The sequence below is a fragment of the Haliaeetus leucocephalus genome, unplaced genomic scaffold, assembly GCF_000737465.1.
Source record: "Haliaeetus leucocephalus isolate CR32 unplaced genomic scaffold, Haliaeetus_leucocephalus-4.0 Scaffold808, whole genome shotgun sequence".
Taxonomy (NCBI): Eukaryota; Metazoa; Chordata; class Aves; order Accipitriformes; family Accipitridae; genus Haliaeetus; species Haliaeetus leucocephalus.
Window position 1 is genome coordinate 937,113 of NW_010973244.1, and position 18,496 is coordinate 955,608.

At 38.7% G+C, this 18,496-nt stretch overlaps 1 protein-coding gene across 1 annotated transcript in view; it reads left to right on the top strand.

Annotated features, from left to right (window-relative positions):
- Positions 1–18,496, top strand: part of POU6F2 (POU class 6 homeobox 2) — a 255,820-nt gene that overhangs the window by 179,611 nt on the left and 57,713 nt on the right. Inside the window, exon 5 of the mRNA XM_010581772.1 lies at positions 18,326–18,472. Within this exon, the coding sequence (XP_010580074.1) occupies positions 18,326–18,472 (147 nt within the window). The remainder of the gene's footprint in view (positions 1–18,325; positions 18,473–18,496) is intronic.

The following is an 18,496-nucleotide window of genomic DNA, read 5'->3' on the forward strand; positions in this document are numbered from 1 at the left end:
GCTTGTTGTTTGTTTGTTTTCTTTGTTTTGTGTGGTGGGGGGGGGGGGGGAACGAGGACTGATAACGTCTAGATATCAAATAGATGTATTTGAAAGTGCTAGGATTTGGCATGATGGTGAGCCAACTAGCAAGAGACTATCCTTTATAGTTAATATAATAGTAGAACAAATTGAGTTTCCAGACCTTAATCCTCCAAGAAAAGCTGAAACCAGAGGGGAAAACTTGCACAGTGTTACTCAGTTGGTTCACCCTATTTGATTGCCAGTCAGTACATGAACCCTATTTTAGAAGTGATGTGATTTCTATCTAAAATAAGCTGTTTACAATGTTCTATGGGCTATTACTGTTCGAATGGTAGTTTCTAAAGTTCTTGAAAGAAGTCTACATTAAAGCAACATTCAGAAGATTGTAGGATTGTTTTGTATTCTCCCTCAAATGGAATGTGATTTCATCTGCATCAGGCTGATTTACACGGAGTAATTTTGTTGTTTTGCTTTTGAGCATTTTATGAACTCCCAGAGAGATTATTGACCCCTGCTTAAAAAGTTTGTGATGAGAAGATATACCAATAGTAGTGCTATTGTTAGTAATAATGACCATAATGGGCATAAATTCAGCTGTTCTTTTTAGGAGATGAAATATTTTCTTTACTTTTTTATAGACATAAGTAAAGCTTAAAAGCAAAGATGGGGGTTGGGGGTGTGACAGGACTTTCTGCAAGTTCTCTTCCAGTATAATATTGCAGTGTACAACAACTGCAGAAAACAGGATCACAACCAACCAGGGATACTCAGTGAAGAACAAACACTAAGGAGGAATCGAAGGATTAATTTCTAATTATTTTGTCAGAGGTTTATGTACTCATTTGTTAAAAACATGGGCAAAATTATTAACACTTTCCTTATAACATGGAGTACATTCAGGACCGCACCTTTATTGTCCAGGGGAAATGAGCATGTGGTTAAAGGGAAGCATAATTTAAGCACAACAGATTTTCTGTACCATGGCCTAAGGCTCTTGGACTTGCCCTGTGCAATACAGAACTGTGAGGTGGCACTGAAGCTGGTGCAGAGGTCTGTCTTCGTTAACACTGTACCCAGGATAACTAGGCTGAATGAAAAGCAGGGAGAAAGGGACTACCATGTTAGCACAGTCAACGGTTTTTGTGGCCGGAGCAAGCACTTCTGTATTGCTGCTCTTTACAGTTTCCTTTCGCTATAAGAAGTCAGTATATATGCTCAGAGACTGGTCACAGATTCCTGAAGATAAGAGCAGCAAGGCCTTGAATCTATCATTCTGCTTTAGATGCAGAGATACTCACTCTCTCATTTAACTTAATGATCATTTGACTTAAACATGTCATTTGGGAGCTAAACTATATAGTCAGGGCTCAGAGGTAGGCCCTTAATGCAGGTTCTTACCTCTCTCTGCTCAAATTTAAATCCTTAAGTAATGCATAGACATGCCCAAAGTCAGGCAGCAGGACTTGGTGTGCAGTGTGGCCAAAACCTGGGAAAACCACAAAACTCCATTTGCAATGGGTCCTGGTACAAGGTACATGCCCTTTGTATGTGCCTTTGGTACATGCCGTCCAACTGAGCCACTTAAACTTATGTTCAATTGCCCCATGGTCAATGGAAAAAGTCCTCTCTGGAAGACAGCTCAGAAAAGGGCCTTGTCTTGCAAGCTCTGAATTACCCCCTAGAGCATCTGTTTCCCTTTACCAACTATAGAGACAATGAAGGGTGACTGGCTTTGTAACTTTAGTGTCTGAAAGTAGGTGTTGGGGGCATTCCCCAAACAGATGGAAAGAAGACAAAAGTGTGACTGCAGTGTTGGCTAACTGTATTCCCACACAGGCCATTTTTATAGCTTTGTGACAGAGTATGGGCTTGGGAGAAGCATTATTGCAAGTTTTTTTCTCCTGTACTAATGTAAGGTATATCAGAAGAGTTGTGACACTATTTTGTAAAACTAAAAAGAACACTAGTCAAAAAGACTGCATGTTTCATCACATGCAGATTAAAGGCTCATCTCTTATGCAATGACTTATGTATGCCTATCATCTCCTAGATCTTCTGCACAGCAGGACTGGTGTATAGGCTTCATGAGATGCAGAAAGATGACAGAAATACATAAGTGTTTTGATTTACCTATAGTCTTCTCTCTTCTATTCGTAATCTAGGATTTAGTGAGTTTATGATGTGTTGTATGTCGTGTGTCTGATTTAAAATAATAATTTCGATAGTCATTCTTGTGATTCCACTTTTTTATGTTTCAGCACTCTTGTGTTGATAAGTGAGAATTAGTTACTTCGTTTATTAGTTCAGCAGTGCTTTGGTTCTGTAAATATAATTTAAGACCTGTAATTTTCTTTATCCTTCGTGAGATTAATCTCTATATACATTTTTTTACTTGTATTCTGCTTGGGTAATGGGAACATTCCAAAACCTATACATGACATATTTCTTGATTTTGCTTTGATATAGCATATCACCTATAGTAGATGGTAGCCTATATTAGATGGTAACCTATATTAGGCTGTTACTTGTTTGTTAAAGTTTATGGAGCAATCCTGCATTTCATGTATTTTCTCTTGCACATTTCTTAAACACAAACACACATTCATACACACTCAGAGTCATGGACTTCCAGGGCTCAGTCCTAAAGGCAACCAATTAAACTGTGATTGCTTTTTTGTTTCTTATATTCTTTTTTCTCAGTTTTCCCTTTATGCCTGTTGTCTTTTGTAATTTGGCTTCAAGGACATTTTTGATGCAGGTTTGGCAAATATGTTCCATGTACAACATTGCTGTGGAGTTCCTTTCTTTTTATTGCTGCATGTTTGTTCAGTAATACTGTAATTTGATTATTTGTCCATTTATTTTTACTTTTAAGTTTCTGGATTTATAGTGTTAGGGCTTGACTCTTAGCTTCCTTACATTGGTGTAAGCAAAGAGCAGGCCTCCAGCTGTACTAGGTCTTTTCAAACTTTTACCCTTTTTTGGAGGTAAAGGGTAGCCCAAGAATAATTTGATTATGCACATTTTTCCCACTGTCTTTGTTACTGCTTATCCAATCCAGGACATTTGTAAGGAATAGGTAGTAAGCACTAGATGTAAATCTCAGCTGTGTAAGTAGAATCTTAACTTGAGATGCCCTTACAACATTATCTGTTGAGTTCCCCTGAGTAAAGCACCACCTCCAGTTTCAGTTCTGGCTAATAAATGTATTTTGAAGATTCAAAGGCACCCTGTACTCAGACTGCTCCATGGGATAGCATGCAGGAGCACATGGTCTCTACTGACTCTTCAACTTTCTCCGAGCAATGAGGAGATAGTGGCAAGGAGGCAAAAGTAGGTCTTTGGCAGTAAGAATACCCTGAAGTAGGGTATGATTGGTAACATTTGAAAGAATACCTGCCTAGAAGTATCCCCCCCAAAAAAAACCCAAACAAGAAAACAAATTAGGCCAATTAGAGCCATCCTTCCTGGGACAGAAGCCGTTCCCAGGACACTGCCAGTGATGTGGGGAGCTGGCTGCCACCAGGGCAGCTCCAGCTGGAGACAAAACCATCTGTGTCCCAGCAGTGACAGACGAGAGGCAGAACAAGAGCTCCCTTAATGCTGTCCACTGTATCATCAACCCTTCTTTTACGCAACAGCCACTTGTACAGATGAGTGGATGAGGCCTTGCATCCATGGCTACTCATCTCTGCCCACCAACCTGGAGGCCAGTTAGTGCCAATCATAAATAAGGGGCCTGTAGTACTCTGTAGTACAGCTCTTGTGGCTTGACATACAATTTCCCTCCCTGATTTTATTATCTTTTAACAGCTATCTGATGAGGGTCATTTATACAAGTGAGTCATCTTTTCTGCATAATAAGGCAGTGATAGGTCTAGAGCTCAAGTAAGCATTATATGAGTTGCTGTAATTGATTTTAAAATAGGACTTGATAAAAACAAAATATCATATGTGATGTTTACTACAAGAGTGTGAATAAACAGAAAGCCAGAAGGAACGGTAGGATGCATCAGGGATTTCCCCACCACTGCAGTGGCAAGTTGAGCAATAGATTTATCTTACAGGAAGTTTCCAGAGCATTAATGGTAAAATTAGTTTTTTCTAAAGAATATATATGTTGTCAGATCGCAACTTCAGAGAGAAGACAAGGCTTTCATTTATGCAGGATGTTCTGATAATGTAAGTCAACAAAGTTGAACCAGTTAATTTATAAACAGCAGCAGATCCAGACATACATACTATGGTCTCCTGAATCTACCATTTCCTTGTGTAAAGTCAGCCTTCACTTTGAAATTCCTCCTTGTAGTTATTTTTACCATTTATATCCTTCTTAGTTAAAGACCTACATTTTGTGAGCAGCTTTGCTAGTTCACTTAGATGTTCATTCCTGTACCTCAGAGGAATTTTTTGGTCTCCATTAATATTATCTGTATATACATTATGGCAGGGGCTTAAGTGCCCAACTTATATAAGTAGTGGATAAATACATAAATCACTATGTACCATGCAGGGAGCAGGAAGAAGTATTCCACATGCAGATTTACCCTGAAATAAGAAAATTTATTTTAATTTGGATCTTGCCTTACTTTGGTGCATGTGCATATGTAATCCAGTCCTAATGGACTTTGAGGTGTATTATCTAAAGAGAAAACAAACAAACAGGATGAAAGAAAGGGAATTTTATTATTCTCATTTTTCAGACAGGAAATTAAAGAAATGAAAATATGTGGAAGAATTGGACCCCTATTGAGATTTCTAGATCTCTACCCAGGGACCCTAATCACAAGACTTCCTTCCTCCTCAAACATAATTATTACTATTTCCTTTGCATATACTTTGGAAAGTTTTTCATGTTTCCACATGAAATACTAATTTTCTAACCCTGAACTTTCCTTTTAAGCAAAATCAATGAAAAGCTATTGTTGCTTTTAGAGATGCCAGAGAGAATTATTACCATCATAGGCAACAATAAAAAAGATATTTTCACCCTCAGTAGATTGAATTACTGAGAAATAACCTTATAATTACTGTATAAAACACCCTGTTTTAACACTGGTTTTAATATCCATAAATTTTCTGATTTATTTTTCACAAGCCAGCATCAATGCGCTAAATTCTGCCTTGCTTTAAGCTGGTGCAATTATGCTGACTTCCATGGGACTCCACCTGTTGCATTGATAGCTCTTAAGAGGCACACTATTTTTGGATGAATGTTAGTTAGGAACAAAGGGAGAGGTCTGATTTCACTAACATTGATTTAAATAAGTAGAGTAATTTTCTTGAAATCAAGGGAAATATTTTGGGGTTTTAACAGTATATCAGGTAAATATGCTTTAAATTAGGTCTTTGTCAGACCAGTGGGGAAAAGAAGCCTTTTGGTATCCCCCAGTGTCGGATTCAACAGTGGAAATGTCAGGGAATCCTTGCATTACAGTGAACTTGCCAAATGAACCCTTGTCCCTCGCTCCCTGCAGATCTTGGTTCAGATGCCCTAGCAACCTGCAATGCTCAGCTGGCTCAGGGTCTTCAGGAGAGGGAAAGAAAATCCCCCCTCAGCACAATCACATCGCTCGCTTGCAGCTACAACCAAAAAACTGGCTGCTGGACCCAGGCAGAAGTAATAACTTCTGGTTTAGTTCAGGCTGTTGATCTTGTTTGCCTTTTCTAGCTGGCTGGTGTTCACCAGGTCTTCTGCAATTCAAAGTCCTTGTCTGTCTCTTTGAGGTGAAACTAAGAGGCTTGTTACCTTCCCGCTGATTGCCGTTGTTGAAAGAGGAAACAATTCAATGCAGACTGTCTGCACCCTCGTTTTGTGTTCAGTTAATACATACTTAAAACTAGGCCATCCATTTTCTGTTCATCTTTTTTCTCCTGGTACAGTAAGAAACCATGCGAATGCCCTCTGTGAAGTTTTTCTTTTCAAGGGGATATATTCAGCTTTAAGGTTGGAAAGCATACAGCACATACCTCATATTTTATAGGGAGTATTTGTTTTATTGCATGTATAAACAATACGAATGTGATAGGTGTAGTGGAAGAGTCCTGCCTTAATTGCACTCAGGCTGGATTCATCAGTTTCTGCCTTGTTGGAGGTGTGTTAGAACAACAGCATTGTCTGACTGGGTTGCCTGCAAAAACATTTTTGACCTTTGGCTTACCCCTTTTACTGACAGAATTACCAGTAGCACCCACCAGTACCAATGGCTGCAAAGAGGTCTGCAGACTGCACCCTTTCCAAAGGTCTGTTTTGGCAAATAGTTGGAAACATATATATGTTCCTCCCACCCCATAGTGGGTGAGATTAGGAAAAGGCACGTAAGAATGATTTCTTTGAAATAAAATATTTCCACTCAATTTATAAAACACCCATCTGTGAGGGTGATCCATTTTACGTTTCCTTTCAAGAAATCATTTTGGTATGAACTAAGTGTTTCGTGTGACCTAAAATTTATTTCTTTACCATTTTTTTTTTTCACTTCAGGTCTACCTGAACTGTGTTTTGTTATTGGTTTGTTGGGGGTTTTTTTTGAGGGGGTGAGTAGGGTGTTTCGAGGGAGTTCTTCAGTCTCCAAACAGAAAAATCCATTTGTTTCACAGCTGTAGGTGTAAATGTTTTGACTTCTGACTTCAATGGATAGCTTCTCTAGTTTACAGTGGCATAAATGAAACAACAACAAAAAAATACAGGCCTTTGGTGGCACTATTTGATTTAAATAAAATATCAGTGTAATTACTTAATTCTAGTATTTCAAATGAAAGTATCATTCCCCCCTTACTGCAGATGTGAAGCCTACAAGAAATTGAAGGGGCTGATTCTGACAGTAGTTAGCTCTGTTTTAACCAATTGCAACTCTGCTGACCTCATTAAAATTACACCAGATTTATATCCCGGTGAAGAGAAATCAGAATCAGACCAAGAACTTGGAACTTACGTTATTTTTAGCACAAGAAAATCCCTTGTTTTGTAAAGCACAAGAATTGCTACAGGGCCCATAAATATTTTGTGAATCTGGTCAACAGATAAAAGTAGAAAATACTTAGAACATGAAGAAATTCAGCTGTCTGTCTATTGACAGTGCCTTATGGAAGAACAAGACTCTAGGTACAATAAGGCAATAATGAATTTAATGAAAAAGCGACAGACATTCAGGTTGTAAGCTGAGCTGCTGTTGAAAAAGATAGTACATATTTTTGCCCATATAGCAGAATTCCTTGGCTGAATGTCTATGAGTAGATTTCCATTGATAATAAATATGGAGGAAATTATTTATTGTAAATGATAATTAGACTTTCCCCAGGCTATGCATTCAGCCAGTAGCAGATACTGAATAATAATGTAGGCATTATTTCTGACATTCTACCTCCACACAAAACAAAGAGGACAATAGGAGCTAAACCTTGCCATGACTTTTGTTTAAAATACAGTAATACCAACATAGGGGTAAATTAATATTTTCATGTGATTTTATGTAGTGACATGTATAATGTGGAGTATAAGTCACACCACATCTTTATCTGTGAACTGGAAAAATCACAGTCACAGGAACACACTAACACAAACTCTCTCGAGTTTACCCAGGACTGCATTAGGACTTGCATGCAGGCTAACTTTAAGCAGTCTTTGCAGGATCTCAGCCTCAGATTTTAACCGGTTTGGAATTGATCCTTGCAGCAAAAAAAAATTCTTCAGTTTATACTTGCAGTCATCACTCACATTCAGCTAACAGCAGTTCTTCTGTTACCTCAAGCAATATGGAGCTATGCTTTTCTTATAAGAGGATCTCAGTTTCATATACCCTCTTGCCATCAATTTATAGTGCCTAGCACAGTGGCAATTGCAAAGACCTCAGAAACAATACATTCCTAGCCTATGTGTTTTTAATTATATTTCCAAGTTTCATTTGCTGTCGGCAACTTGACGGTATTTTGATTTTGCTGAAGTGAAATATATGAGTTTCAAATACAGCTTTGAAATTGATTAGGAATTAATATGGCAGCATTACAGACACAGTAGATTTACTGCTGCTTTTGCAGCTCCGTGTGAACTCCCATATGGAAAACCTATTGTGACCAGATCCAGAGTGACATGAGCAAAGTGGCTGAGACTGCAGATAAGAGATCAGAGAAAAGGAATCAAATAGGTAGAAGTGGAAGGACGGTATATCATGGCAAAAAAAATTATACCCCCCTCCCAGAAAAACCCAGAGAGGAGACACAGGAAAGGTGTGACATGACTGGATTATGGAAAAGAAAAGAAAAGGGAAAAAAAAAAAAAAAGCTTTCGAGGCAATCAGTAAATTTAAAATAACTGGTAAATGTTCTGTACACCTCTCAGAAGAACACTAACAAAATTAAACCTGGAATCACGTAGTTAATGCTGAGCGCAGTCCCGTGCAGCATGCATAAGCATGCTCTGGCAGTGCTGCTTCTGGGGCAGGACTTGCAGCTCATTTTGGGGAGCAGGTTTCTTGCTGACACCAAATGAGATGGAAGTGCCTGAGAGGAGGGAGGGTGCTCTGTGGAAATGTTACATATGTGACTGCATTAAACTATCAACGCTTCTGCCTTTCCTCTTCTGTAGGAGCTGCATTAAGAGCACAATTTTTGGCATGTTAAACACACAGTTGTTACCAGTTTATATGTAGCTTTACGTACAGAGCAGGACTGCTAGTGAAAAAGAGAACAGTGGGTGTATGTATGTATAAACAGTGGCTTTAAAGTGCTGTAGTCAGTCCTGTGTGAGCTAGTGACTTCTTACATGTTTATAGTCAAATTAAGCCTTCCAAACGTGAATGTGGCAGGAGCCTGCTACCACCTGAGATGCAATATGCTCATATAGTGCTGGTGCAAGGAGGGGGAGCGCAGGCTCATAAGTGTTCATTGCTCTATCTTTAGAAAAGGATTAGCAGCAGTAATCTCCCCATTGACACACAGACAGCAAACAGTTGAACAGCATCCTTGTTTGCATGCCTTCTCCCTTCACACAGACTTTTACTCAGGTTTCTTGTTTTAGTGGCTATCACTCACCTGTTATATTTATTTTATTAGAAATGTGGTTTCGACTGTAAGGTTTTCAAACTAAATGCTTCCTTCAACTTTGGTCACACTTTTCAAATCTCACTTTGTATACTGAGATTTCAGCAAAACTCAAATGTCTAATTAAAAATCAATGTCTCAACTGATTTGGTATCTTATATATTCTCCATGACACCTGGAAAATACAGAACTTTTCAAACACATGGTATCAATTATGGTGTTTATGTCATTTTGACTTTGGGGCAAACTGACCTAACCGCAGAGGATTCAGTCCTTCCAGCTGTCTAGATATCTTGATTCAGAACCAGGTTTGGATTTTGGACTGAGCTGTATCTTTGCCAGCAATCTTTCTACTGCATTCAGGAATCATCTGTATCATTCAACTTTGTATCAGGGCGGTGCATCTAGTAAGGTCAAGTCTGGAGCTGAAAGCAGTGAAAAGAAAAATATTCCATATAGGTCCAGGTTTAGATCTGATCTTGTTCACGTTCAAGTCAATGAGACTTCAATGTAAGCACTTAGCTTACATGGAAGTAGACCTATTTGGTGACACTATTACATTACAAATAAATGAAAGTATCCAGATGTATTTCCAGCCTCAAAAATGAGGATCTTTGTAGAGTAGCTGGCTTAGAATTTTTAAGGAAGCCTTATATATGTTCTCAGTCAGCAATGTGTCCCTAAGTATTAAGTAGGATTTATTCTTCAAAGGGCAAAAGAGAAGGTCTGTACCTAAAAGTCTGATTTTTAATATGAATATTTGAATAAACAGTTCCAGGCATGTATACTAAGATTGCATATTGCACTATAAAACAAGACTGTTCAGAAATATTTTCTCAAATACCCAACATAAAGCATCATATTATCATGGTCTGACCTCACATTGCATTTTTAACATTTATATATGCAAATGGTCATATTTACATGTGCACATGCCATTCACACATTCAAATTAAAGGCAAATAAATGTTTTAGATTAAGGAGATTAATTTGGTGTGTCTTACGGTTGACACGCTTTCTACAGAGGCTAGATCACTGAGACCCAAGTGCTGGGCTCTTATCCGAGAAGACAGATGGCAATTTCCTTTTGATAAGAGTTCATTTTTTTAGCAGCAAGGGAGCCCTGAAGTAACCATTTTTCTTGTGGGGAAAGGATCTTTCAGAAGCCAGATAAATCATTTTAAAATAGACAAACACAGGAACCAAGGAACTAATCAACCTGAAATGAGCTGAATTGCAGCCCCTTTCAGAAAGTTTAGGAAATGCTCTTTGCTTTCATTCTTGCCACACATGGGATCTACTTCAGAAAATTAGAGAATTCAGATAATTTTTTCAGTACTCTTTCCTCTTTTATGAGCACCAATACAATTTATGATTAGTAGCAATGCAAAATTTCATCAAGTCAGATGAGGTAGTTTGTTTACAGTATGTTTACATCATGCATAAAATAAACAGTTGTAGGTATATTAAAGACTGCATAAACATAAAGGTTAACTAACCAGACTAAACCAAGATGGCTCTGTTTAATTAAAATCTGGAACAGTGTGTGCCAGCTTATACATCTCTGGAACATTTCATACTTATAAGTTATAAATGTGGACAGTCAGGAACCCACAAGACTAGAATCTGTGGGTAATGTATAAGTACTGACCTGCTGCTAAAGGAGTCAGTCAGCTACTCTTTGTAGTTATTTATATTTATTAAATATATTTAAATATATTCGCTCTTCTTTTTGGTAAACATGTAAGACCCAGCCTCTGACATGCTGACACCTTCGATTTAGTTTCTCTTGTAGGATTAGACACAAACAGGATCTCTTTCCTCTAGTTTCCTTTCCTCACTTTTCTATCTGTCACTAATAGAGCAGAAATGAAAATGGCTAGGGTGGTTTCAACTCAGTCCTTGCCCGTGCCTTAATGTATTCTTCATTATTCATGTCTCCAGCAGTTTGGTCCTAGACATCTGGGAGTGATGTCTTCTCTTTATTTGCTTTGCTATGGCTCTATTAAAAATATGCCTTTTTTATTTTGTAAGTTATTATCGTCGTTTTTTAGACTAGTTCAAATTTGACCAGCAGCACCTTGTTTACAAAGATATTGTGAGAAATTTTATGCGTCCTCCTCTATCCGTGCCATATCAAGGCGTACATGAGCATTGCGTGCTTCCCATCACGTCAGGTCGTGTCGCATTGCATCGAATCAAGTCATGTCGCATCAGTGATACCACTATCGGTACTTATTCTTGATAGAAAATTCAGCATAGATTTAGACAGCAAATAGCTCAGCCACAATAAATGTATATAATGAGCAGATTAAGTATCTGTGAGAACCAGATATTTTAAGTGTCCCTGGCAAGTTGGTGCTTTCAGATATTCCAATATCCTTGTCTCTACATTGTATTCTGCACATAAATTTCTGATATATGTGCATATACTAAAATGTCTGTCTAAGCAGCCTATTTGGAACCCTTACCATCTACAGCCATTTGCAAATACAGACCTGTGCAGTTTTGAATTAACCAGACATTATTGGATGGGTCTGCATATTGTAACTACATTGTAGTTTATAGGTTGATCATATCCCACCACTGTACAAAACCCAAATGTTGACAGATTTATTTTTTTCATAATTTGGGATTTGCTTCAAACATTTGCCTGCTGGGGCATATTTTCAAGGAGTTATGCATGGTTAGGCTCTATGACAGCCATTTTATTAGACATATTACCCTGTTGTTCATGTATAAATGTTAAATGTTGTAATTATCCTATTACATAAACTGAAAGCAAGGGAGGGGAGGGTCACAATAAAAAAAAAAAGTCTCTAACTGATATCTAAAACACACAGTGTTTCCAAAATGTTTGATCATAGTATCTTTTTGGATAAAATTAACTTCTTTTGTTTTATGTTACCTATGTATTCTCTCTTGGCTTTCTTGGGATCTGCATGTTCACAGGTTTCTTGAAAATTTGACTTATTTTTGCCTAAGACCCTAAAAATAAATTAAACCAGCAGAGCTCAGGCACCCACAGCTGAAAAATTTGGCTGCAAAATTCTATATAAATGCTAAGTGGTCTTCTTATTGTTGATTATTACAAACATTTATTTGGCACTCATCACTGTGGTATCTATGTGCTTTCCCAGGATTAAGTTGAAGCAGTCTTTCCAGTGTCTTTTTTAAAATCCCTTCAAGGATTTTGAGATTCAATGCAGGTCCAGGGAGCTATCAACTGGTACAAGGTATATATGCATATTGAAGACAATTGGGAATATAGGCATTAATACTATGTAAAGAATTTGCCAGAAGAGCTACTAGGGACTTCCAAGGGAACTGTACTTCTGCATCAATTCATTCATGTTTAGAAACCAAGCATAGGGGTATCTGGGTTGGAATGCTCTGCTTCTGTGTCTTCAAAGTATTGAAGACACTTGCATATTGTTGTTGTTAGATATAGTCTACAGTTAATGTAATGGGATGGTGTGGTGGGTTAACTTTGGCTAACAGCCACCCCCCCCCCCAGCCGCTCGCTCACTGCCTCAGTGGGATGGGGGAGAAAATAGGATGAGAAAGCTCACTCGTCAAGATAGAGAGACTGCTTACCAATCCCTGTCAGAGGCAAAACAGACTGAACTTGGGGATAACTAACCTAAATTTATTGCCAATTAAAATAGATTCAGGTAGTGAGAAACAAAAAGACAAATATTAAAACAACTTTCCTCTCCCCTCTGCCAGATTTAACTTCAATCCTTCACTCCTGACTCCTCCACCCACCCCCACTGGTGCAGGGGCATGGGGGGCTGTGGTCAGTCCATGACAGTTCCTCTCTGCTGCTCCTTCCTCTTCACACTTTTCCCGTGCTCTTGAGTGGGCTCTCCATGGATCACAGTTCTCATCAGGAAATATCCATCTTCCCCAGTGTGGGGTCCTCTGAGAGCTACAGTGGGAATACCTGCTCTGCTGTGGAGCACCTCCTCCTCCTTTCTCTGACCTTGGTGTTCCCTCTGTAGTGTTCACTTTTTTTCCTCACCTCCTTCTCTGCAGCTCCCCTGCTACCAAAACCTGGCCATCTACACCCAGTAAAGATGATCATGCTAGTCACAGTAATGAGGAAGGTACCAGAATATCCTCAGAAGCCTGTGCTCAGTTTGAAACAGTCTGTTTCCCTTAAGGCCAAGTGACTACTACCCAGAATATGTCTCACGAGCCACTGTGAAAAAATGGGAATAAAACCCATTAGATTTTAACAAGTAATTCTCTCATAATCTAAACACAGATAAAATTCACATAGATTCTTAGTTAAAAATTCCTACGAAAGCAAATGCCATGCTAATAAAAATTTCATTTCTACGATCATTTTTCACATAGTCTGGATAGAAAAATGTCACGTGTTTCTGATTGAGAGCCATTGCTGAATTCTTCTCAAATTTTAGAGTTATTTAAATAAACAGATTTTTCTGTTTTCCCTTGAAAAGCATTGGTTTAGGCAAACATTCTGAGTAGCTGATCAGTAGCTGACCTAGTGGTGTGATGCTCCCTACAGAATGGGTTGTCTGAGAGCATAAGAGACAGGATCTGTGTCGTGGTTTACCCCCAGCCAGCAACTAAGCACCACGCAGCTGCTTACTCGCTCCCCCCCATCCAGTGGGATGGGGGAGAAAATCAGGAAAAGAAGTAAAACCCATGGGTTGAGATAAGAACGGTTTAATAGAACAGAAAAGAGAAACTAATAATGATAACGATAACACTAATAAAATGACAACAGCAATAATGAAAGGATTGGAACGTACAAACGATGCACAGGGCAATTGCTCACCACCCGCAGACCAACACCCAGCTAGTCCCCAAGCAGCGATCCCCCGCCCCCACTCCCCCCAGTTTGTACACTAGATGTGGCCCCCCGTGGCCAGTTTGGGTCAGCTGCCCTGGCTGTGTCCCCTCCCAACTCCTTGTGCCCCTCCAGCCTTGTCGCTGGCTGGGGATGAGAAGCTGAAAAATCCTTGACTATAGTCTAAACACTACTTAGCAACAACTGAAAACATCAGTGTTATCAACATTCTTCTCATACTGAACTCAAAACATAGCACTGTACCAGCTACTAGGAAGACAATTAACTCTATCCTAGCTGAAACCAGGACAATCTGTTAGTCCCTAATCAAATATACTGCTTTTCTACACTAATTTAATCTCTAGGAGATATCCAGAAATGTGATTTTTTAACAGCCTTGTGAAAAACACTGATACTATTTTGTAAAATGAAGTTATGCCTGCTGTTAGTCCACAATATGTCCCTCCATTCTCCATTGCTGCATTCAGATAGTGTATCTTCACTCTTAGCCTCTCCCACAAGTCCTTTAGAAAACACACAAGATATAACTTTATTCTTATACTGGCACTACATAAAGTGACCTTACCTTTCAGGTTGCAGGCACATTTTTTCATATGATGCCTTGGCATGCTGAAATGTCTTGGCTTTTCATCAGTCAAACCGTTTGGTTTTTTCTTTATATTGTTTTTGAATGAGTGATGTTGTAATGAGTAAAACTGGCTCTTTGATTTCCACACCAGGGGAATGAAAATTTAGTAGGATATGCCCTTTATAGAGAAAAGTAAAATTACTGTGTAGGCTATCAAATCTGATCTTGTATTCAACAATACATGAATGCTTGATCAGTTTCTCACAGCAAATTCACTGAGATACCAAGTTAGCTTTGGAAAAAAAGAGAGGCAGAGGGTATTCTTCCAGAAGATATAAGTATCTGCGGCTCTCAAGAAAGCTGCTTGCAGCATTGACTCTACCACACTTTTCTTGAAATTGTTCTTTTTGAAGACTATTTCTTAAGCCCAGAAACTCTTACTTCACGTGTCACAGTTTTAGGATCTTATAAGTAGTGCCTCTTTCATCCCCCATCATTTTACGCATTAGTTTTATTTGAGTTCTGCTTGCTGCAGTGGAATGGCTCCTGCTTTACACTGAGTTAGAGCAGAACAACTTTCATATGCTTTTCCTTTGAAAGTTCTGCTTTGGGAAGTCAGAAAAATGTACTGAAGCTACTCGGTTATTAGAAGATTCTTCCTCATGAAGTTTGCTTCCCCATATAATCATGTCATTAGCGGAGGCATCCTTGAGAGGGCTGGCTGCTACTACCTGTTGTTATGGCTGGTGTTTTGAGTGGCAGCAGAAATTTGAGCACTGGAACTGACAGCTCCAAATGTCTCTGCCTCACAAATTAAATCATTATTTAAATACAGAAACAAAATGGGAAGAAGTCTTTGTGGGCTCTTTCATAATATATTTCTAATATTTCCAGTAAGTGTTCTCAGGGATCCAGCCTGCAGTGGGAAATGGCATAAACCTCTGAAGTCAGAGATTTTATTTTTTAAATAAAAGCAAGGTATAATGTGTTAGAAGTTACCTTGGTGTCTACACATAATGAAATGAGGTGTGTTTCTCTATCCCCAATTTCCACATGATACAAAAGGGGACAATTTAACAGAGTGTAACCTGCAGTCAACAGCTTCCCAAAGCACTCAAAGGAAAATGCATCTTCTCATTTTTAATCAGACTTATGAATAGATAGGGATGTTTTTATATGCACTTGGAAGTCTGTTACCCTGTGAGTTGGCCCATTCACTATGATTTTTCCTGGAACATGGTACTATCCAGGGTACCTATGCATATCATAGGCTCTGCCATCATTTTTAATAAGTAGCTTATCTCTGTGATGCAACTAAAAGCAATCCTGAGTGTCTCCAGGGTTTGTTGTAATTAAATTTTATTGTTGTATTTGAAAATGTACAGTTTTTGAAAAGTGGAGCAAGAAAAATGGAAAGGAGATTCTAGGAGATGATAGTCTGATTTTTAGAAGGTTTTAACCCTTTGTAGTTTCCAGATTTACAAGCTTACTTATGCTCCCCAAGTAACTGTTCCTATATGTGACAGAAGCCGTAAACTATAGCAGCTAGTGTAGTTTATTAGCTGATGTTAGGTAACCGTGCAAAGATTATCATTTATACCTGCAGTCAGATGCTGTAGGATCATAGGTGCAGTAATTTATGGGTTCCTAATAAGATTGTAGAAGGCCTTTTCTGAAAGTGTTACACTTTTGCTGCTGCCCCTTTCTTCCCCAAATATTTACAGCTACAAGGGAATTCCTCCAAGTCCCAGCGCTGCCCATGAAGTGCTGTAGCGGAAGGCAGGGTTTACCAACTTCTGCTCTGGACAATAAAGAAATGTCACTGTTTTGAGCAGAAAACAGACAAGTTTATCTATATTGTTATCTGGCATTGTACTGCCATGCTCAGGCACCACCACCTAAGTCACTGAGGAGTGCGTGGAACTACATTTGGGCTCACACCTTGTGCAGTCAGTGGAATTGCTTGCACTCTGCATTCAGGGACCGAGCTTCGCTTCGGTCATTGTGCCCATCTCTGCTCACTTCACATCTCATCAGGACTCCTAATCAAGCAGTCATTGCAGTTTCCCCCTTTGTGTTTTATTCCTGCTTGATTTTCTTGCCATGGGATGCCACGGACTGGTTTTGGAGATTCATGTAACAGTTTTTTCCAAATCAAAATATTTCCTCCAAAAAAGTAATCTCTTCTGTCCAGCATTGCTACCGATCTTTATTTAGTTATTTACTTTACAATTTCTAGAGGGATTGGATGTGCCCAAGGCACCCCTTTAGGCAACACTTTATATCAAGGTTCCATTTATCAATACTTCATGAAGGGCTAATGAATGATTAATACATGTTTTAATGTATGACCAATCAATTGTTGTAGATTTCGCAACGTCCAACAGACGAGTAGGTTTCTTATAAGCATAGATTATAACCATATCTGACATCTTCTACTGATGTGCTTCTAAACATCTATAACATACACACTACTTATATCTGTAACATGCTTAAAACATCTACTAATCACTGATTAATTTTTTATAACCTATTTTGAAGCAGAGCCTGTCTGTGGAGTACATCCCTTACTGGTGTCTGTGACTCTCCATTTCTATAGGATTGATAATTTACTTGTCATCTAAGGACTTAGAACTCCTACTAATTTCAGCTCAAACATTAAGCTTTTCTGAGTTAGCATCAGCATTTTCATCTCAGCCTAAGAAAAAATGTCTTTGCTGTCCCCAGACTTTTTTCTCCCTCAAACTTCTGGCTACTTTACCCTGCTAATGTGCATTTTGCAAGCTCTGCTAAAACGCTATGATTCTTAGGGGGAAAACCCACTCTAAAATACATTTTCAGCCTGTTGAACTCAGGTTTTTCGATTGCTCTCAGGACAGCTGTCCCAGTGATGATGGTTCCCAGCATTTTTTTTTATTTTTTTTTTAACTGTTATCCCTGTGTGCTTGGTTCAAAGTTTGTCCATTCTTAGAAAAGGATGAGAAAATATAAACCTCACATTAATCCAGTGAACAAGCCAACTCCTGGAGGACATTTGATTCTGACAGAGAAACACACATTTTTGTATGTTGGATAAACCCAAGTGTTAATAGGAGTGTTCCTTTGTGGGATTCCCATAGTCTCCTAAGGTGAAAGCCATGACTGTGCTCTATGCTTTATGTGGAGCACACAGGTAGAACTGACTGAAGTGGGCAGTACAACTCACTTCCTGAAAATTTATGAATCCTTCAATTAATCATTTGCAGTTGAGAAGCAGTAAGTTGCTTAGTATCATATTTTGTAAATTAATTTTGAATTTTTAATCAGTTTCTACTGAACTTAATCACAGGGTTGAGTCCTCTGCTGTGATTTATCTAGATGTTGAGACCAGTTCTTTAATGATATAAAATAAAAGGATCTGCAGGGTTTTCTCATTTCTGGGGTCATTAGTAAAATAGTCTCTGTTCTGAATATCCCCAAGTAAATATCCCACTGCCATTCAAATCAAATGCTAATCTTTCACTGATTGCTGTTTGCAGCAGGATTAGGCTGTTAGACCTGCGGCATTAACACATTGAACCTAAAGAAACACATCAAGCATAACTCAAAAAAAAAAACCAAGAGAGAATAAAGGGTAAAAAAAGAGTTTTATTCTTCAACATTAACATTGAATTTCCTCTGGCTTTTTAAAAACCATTCATTGTCAAAGACACTAAAGTCTCAGAAATAAGAACCTCTCAAAACTACTCAATCTCTTGGAGTAGACAGTTTTTTACCCACGTTAGCACCATCACTTTTGTGTTATCCAGTTAGCACTCTGTGTTTCTGTGTTTGTCGGGGAGTTTACCATGATCTTCTCTTTCTTTTTTCAGCTGGTTAATAATCCACTAGCCAGTCAAGCAGCAGCGGCTGCAGCAGCAGCAGCCATGGGCTCAATAGCAAGCTCCCAGGCCTTTGGCAATGCCCTCTCCAGTCTTCAGGGGGTCACAGGTCAACTCGTCACTAATGCACAAGGACAGGTGAGTAGAAGATGGAGCAAACAG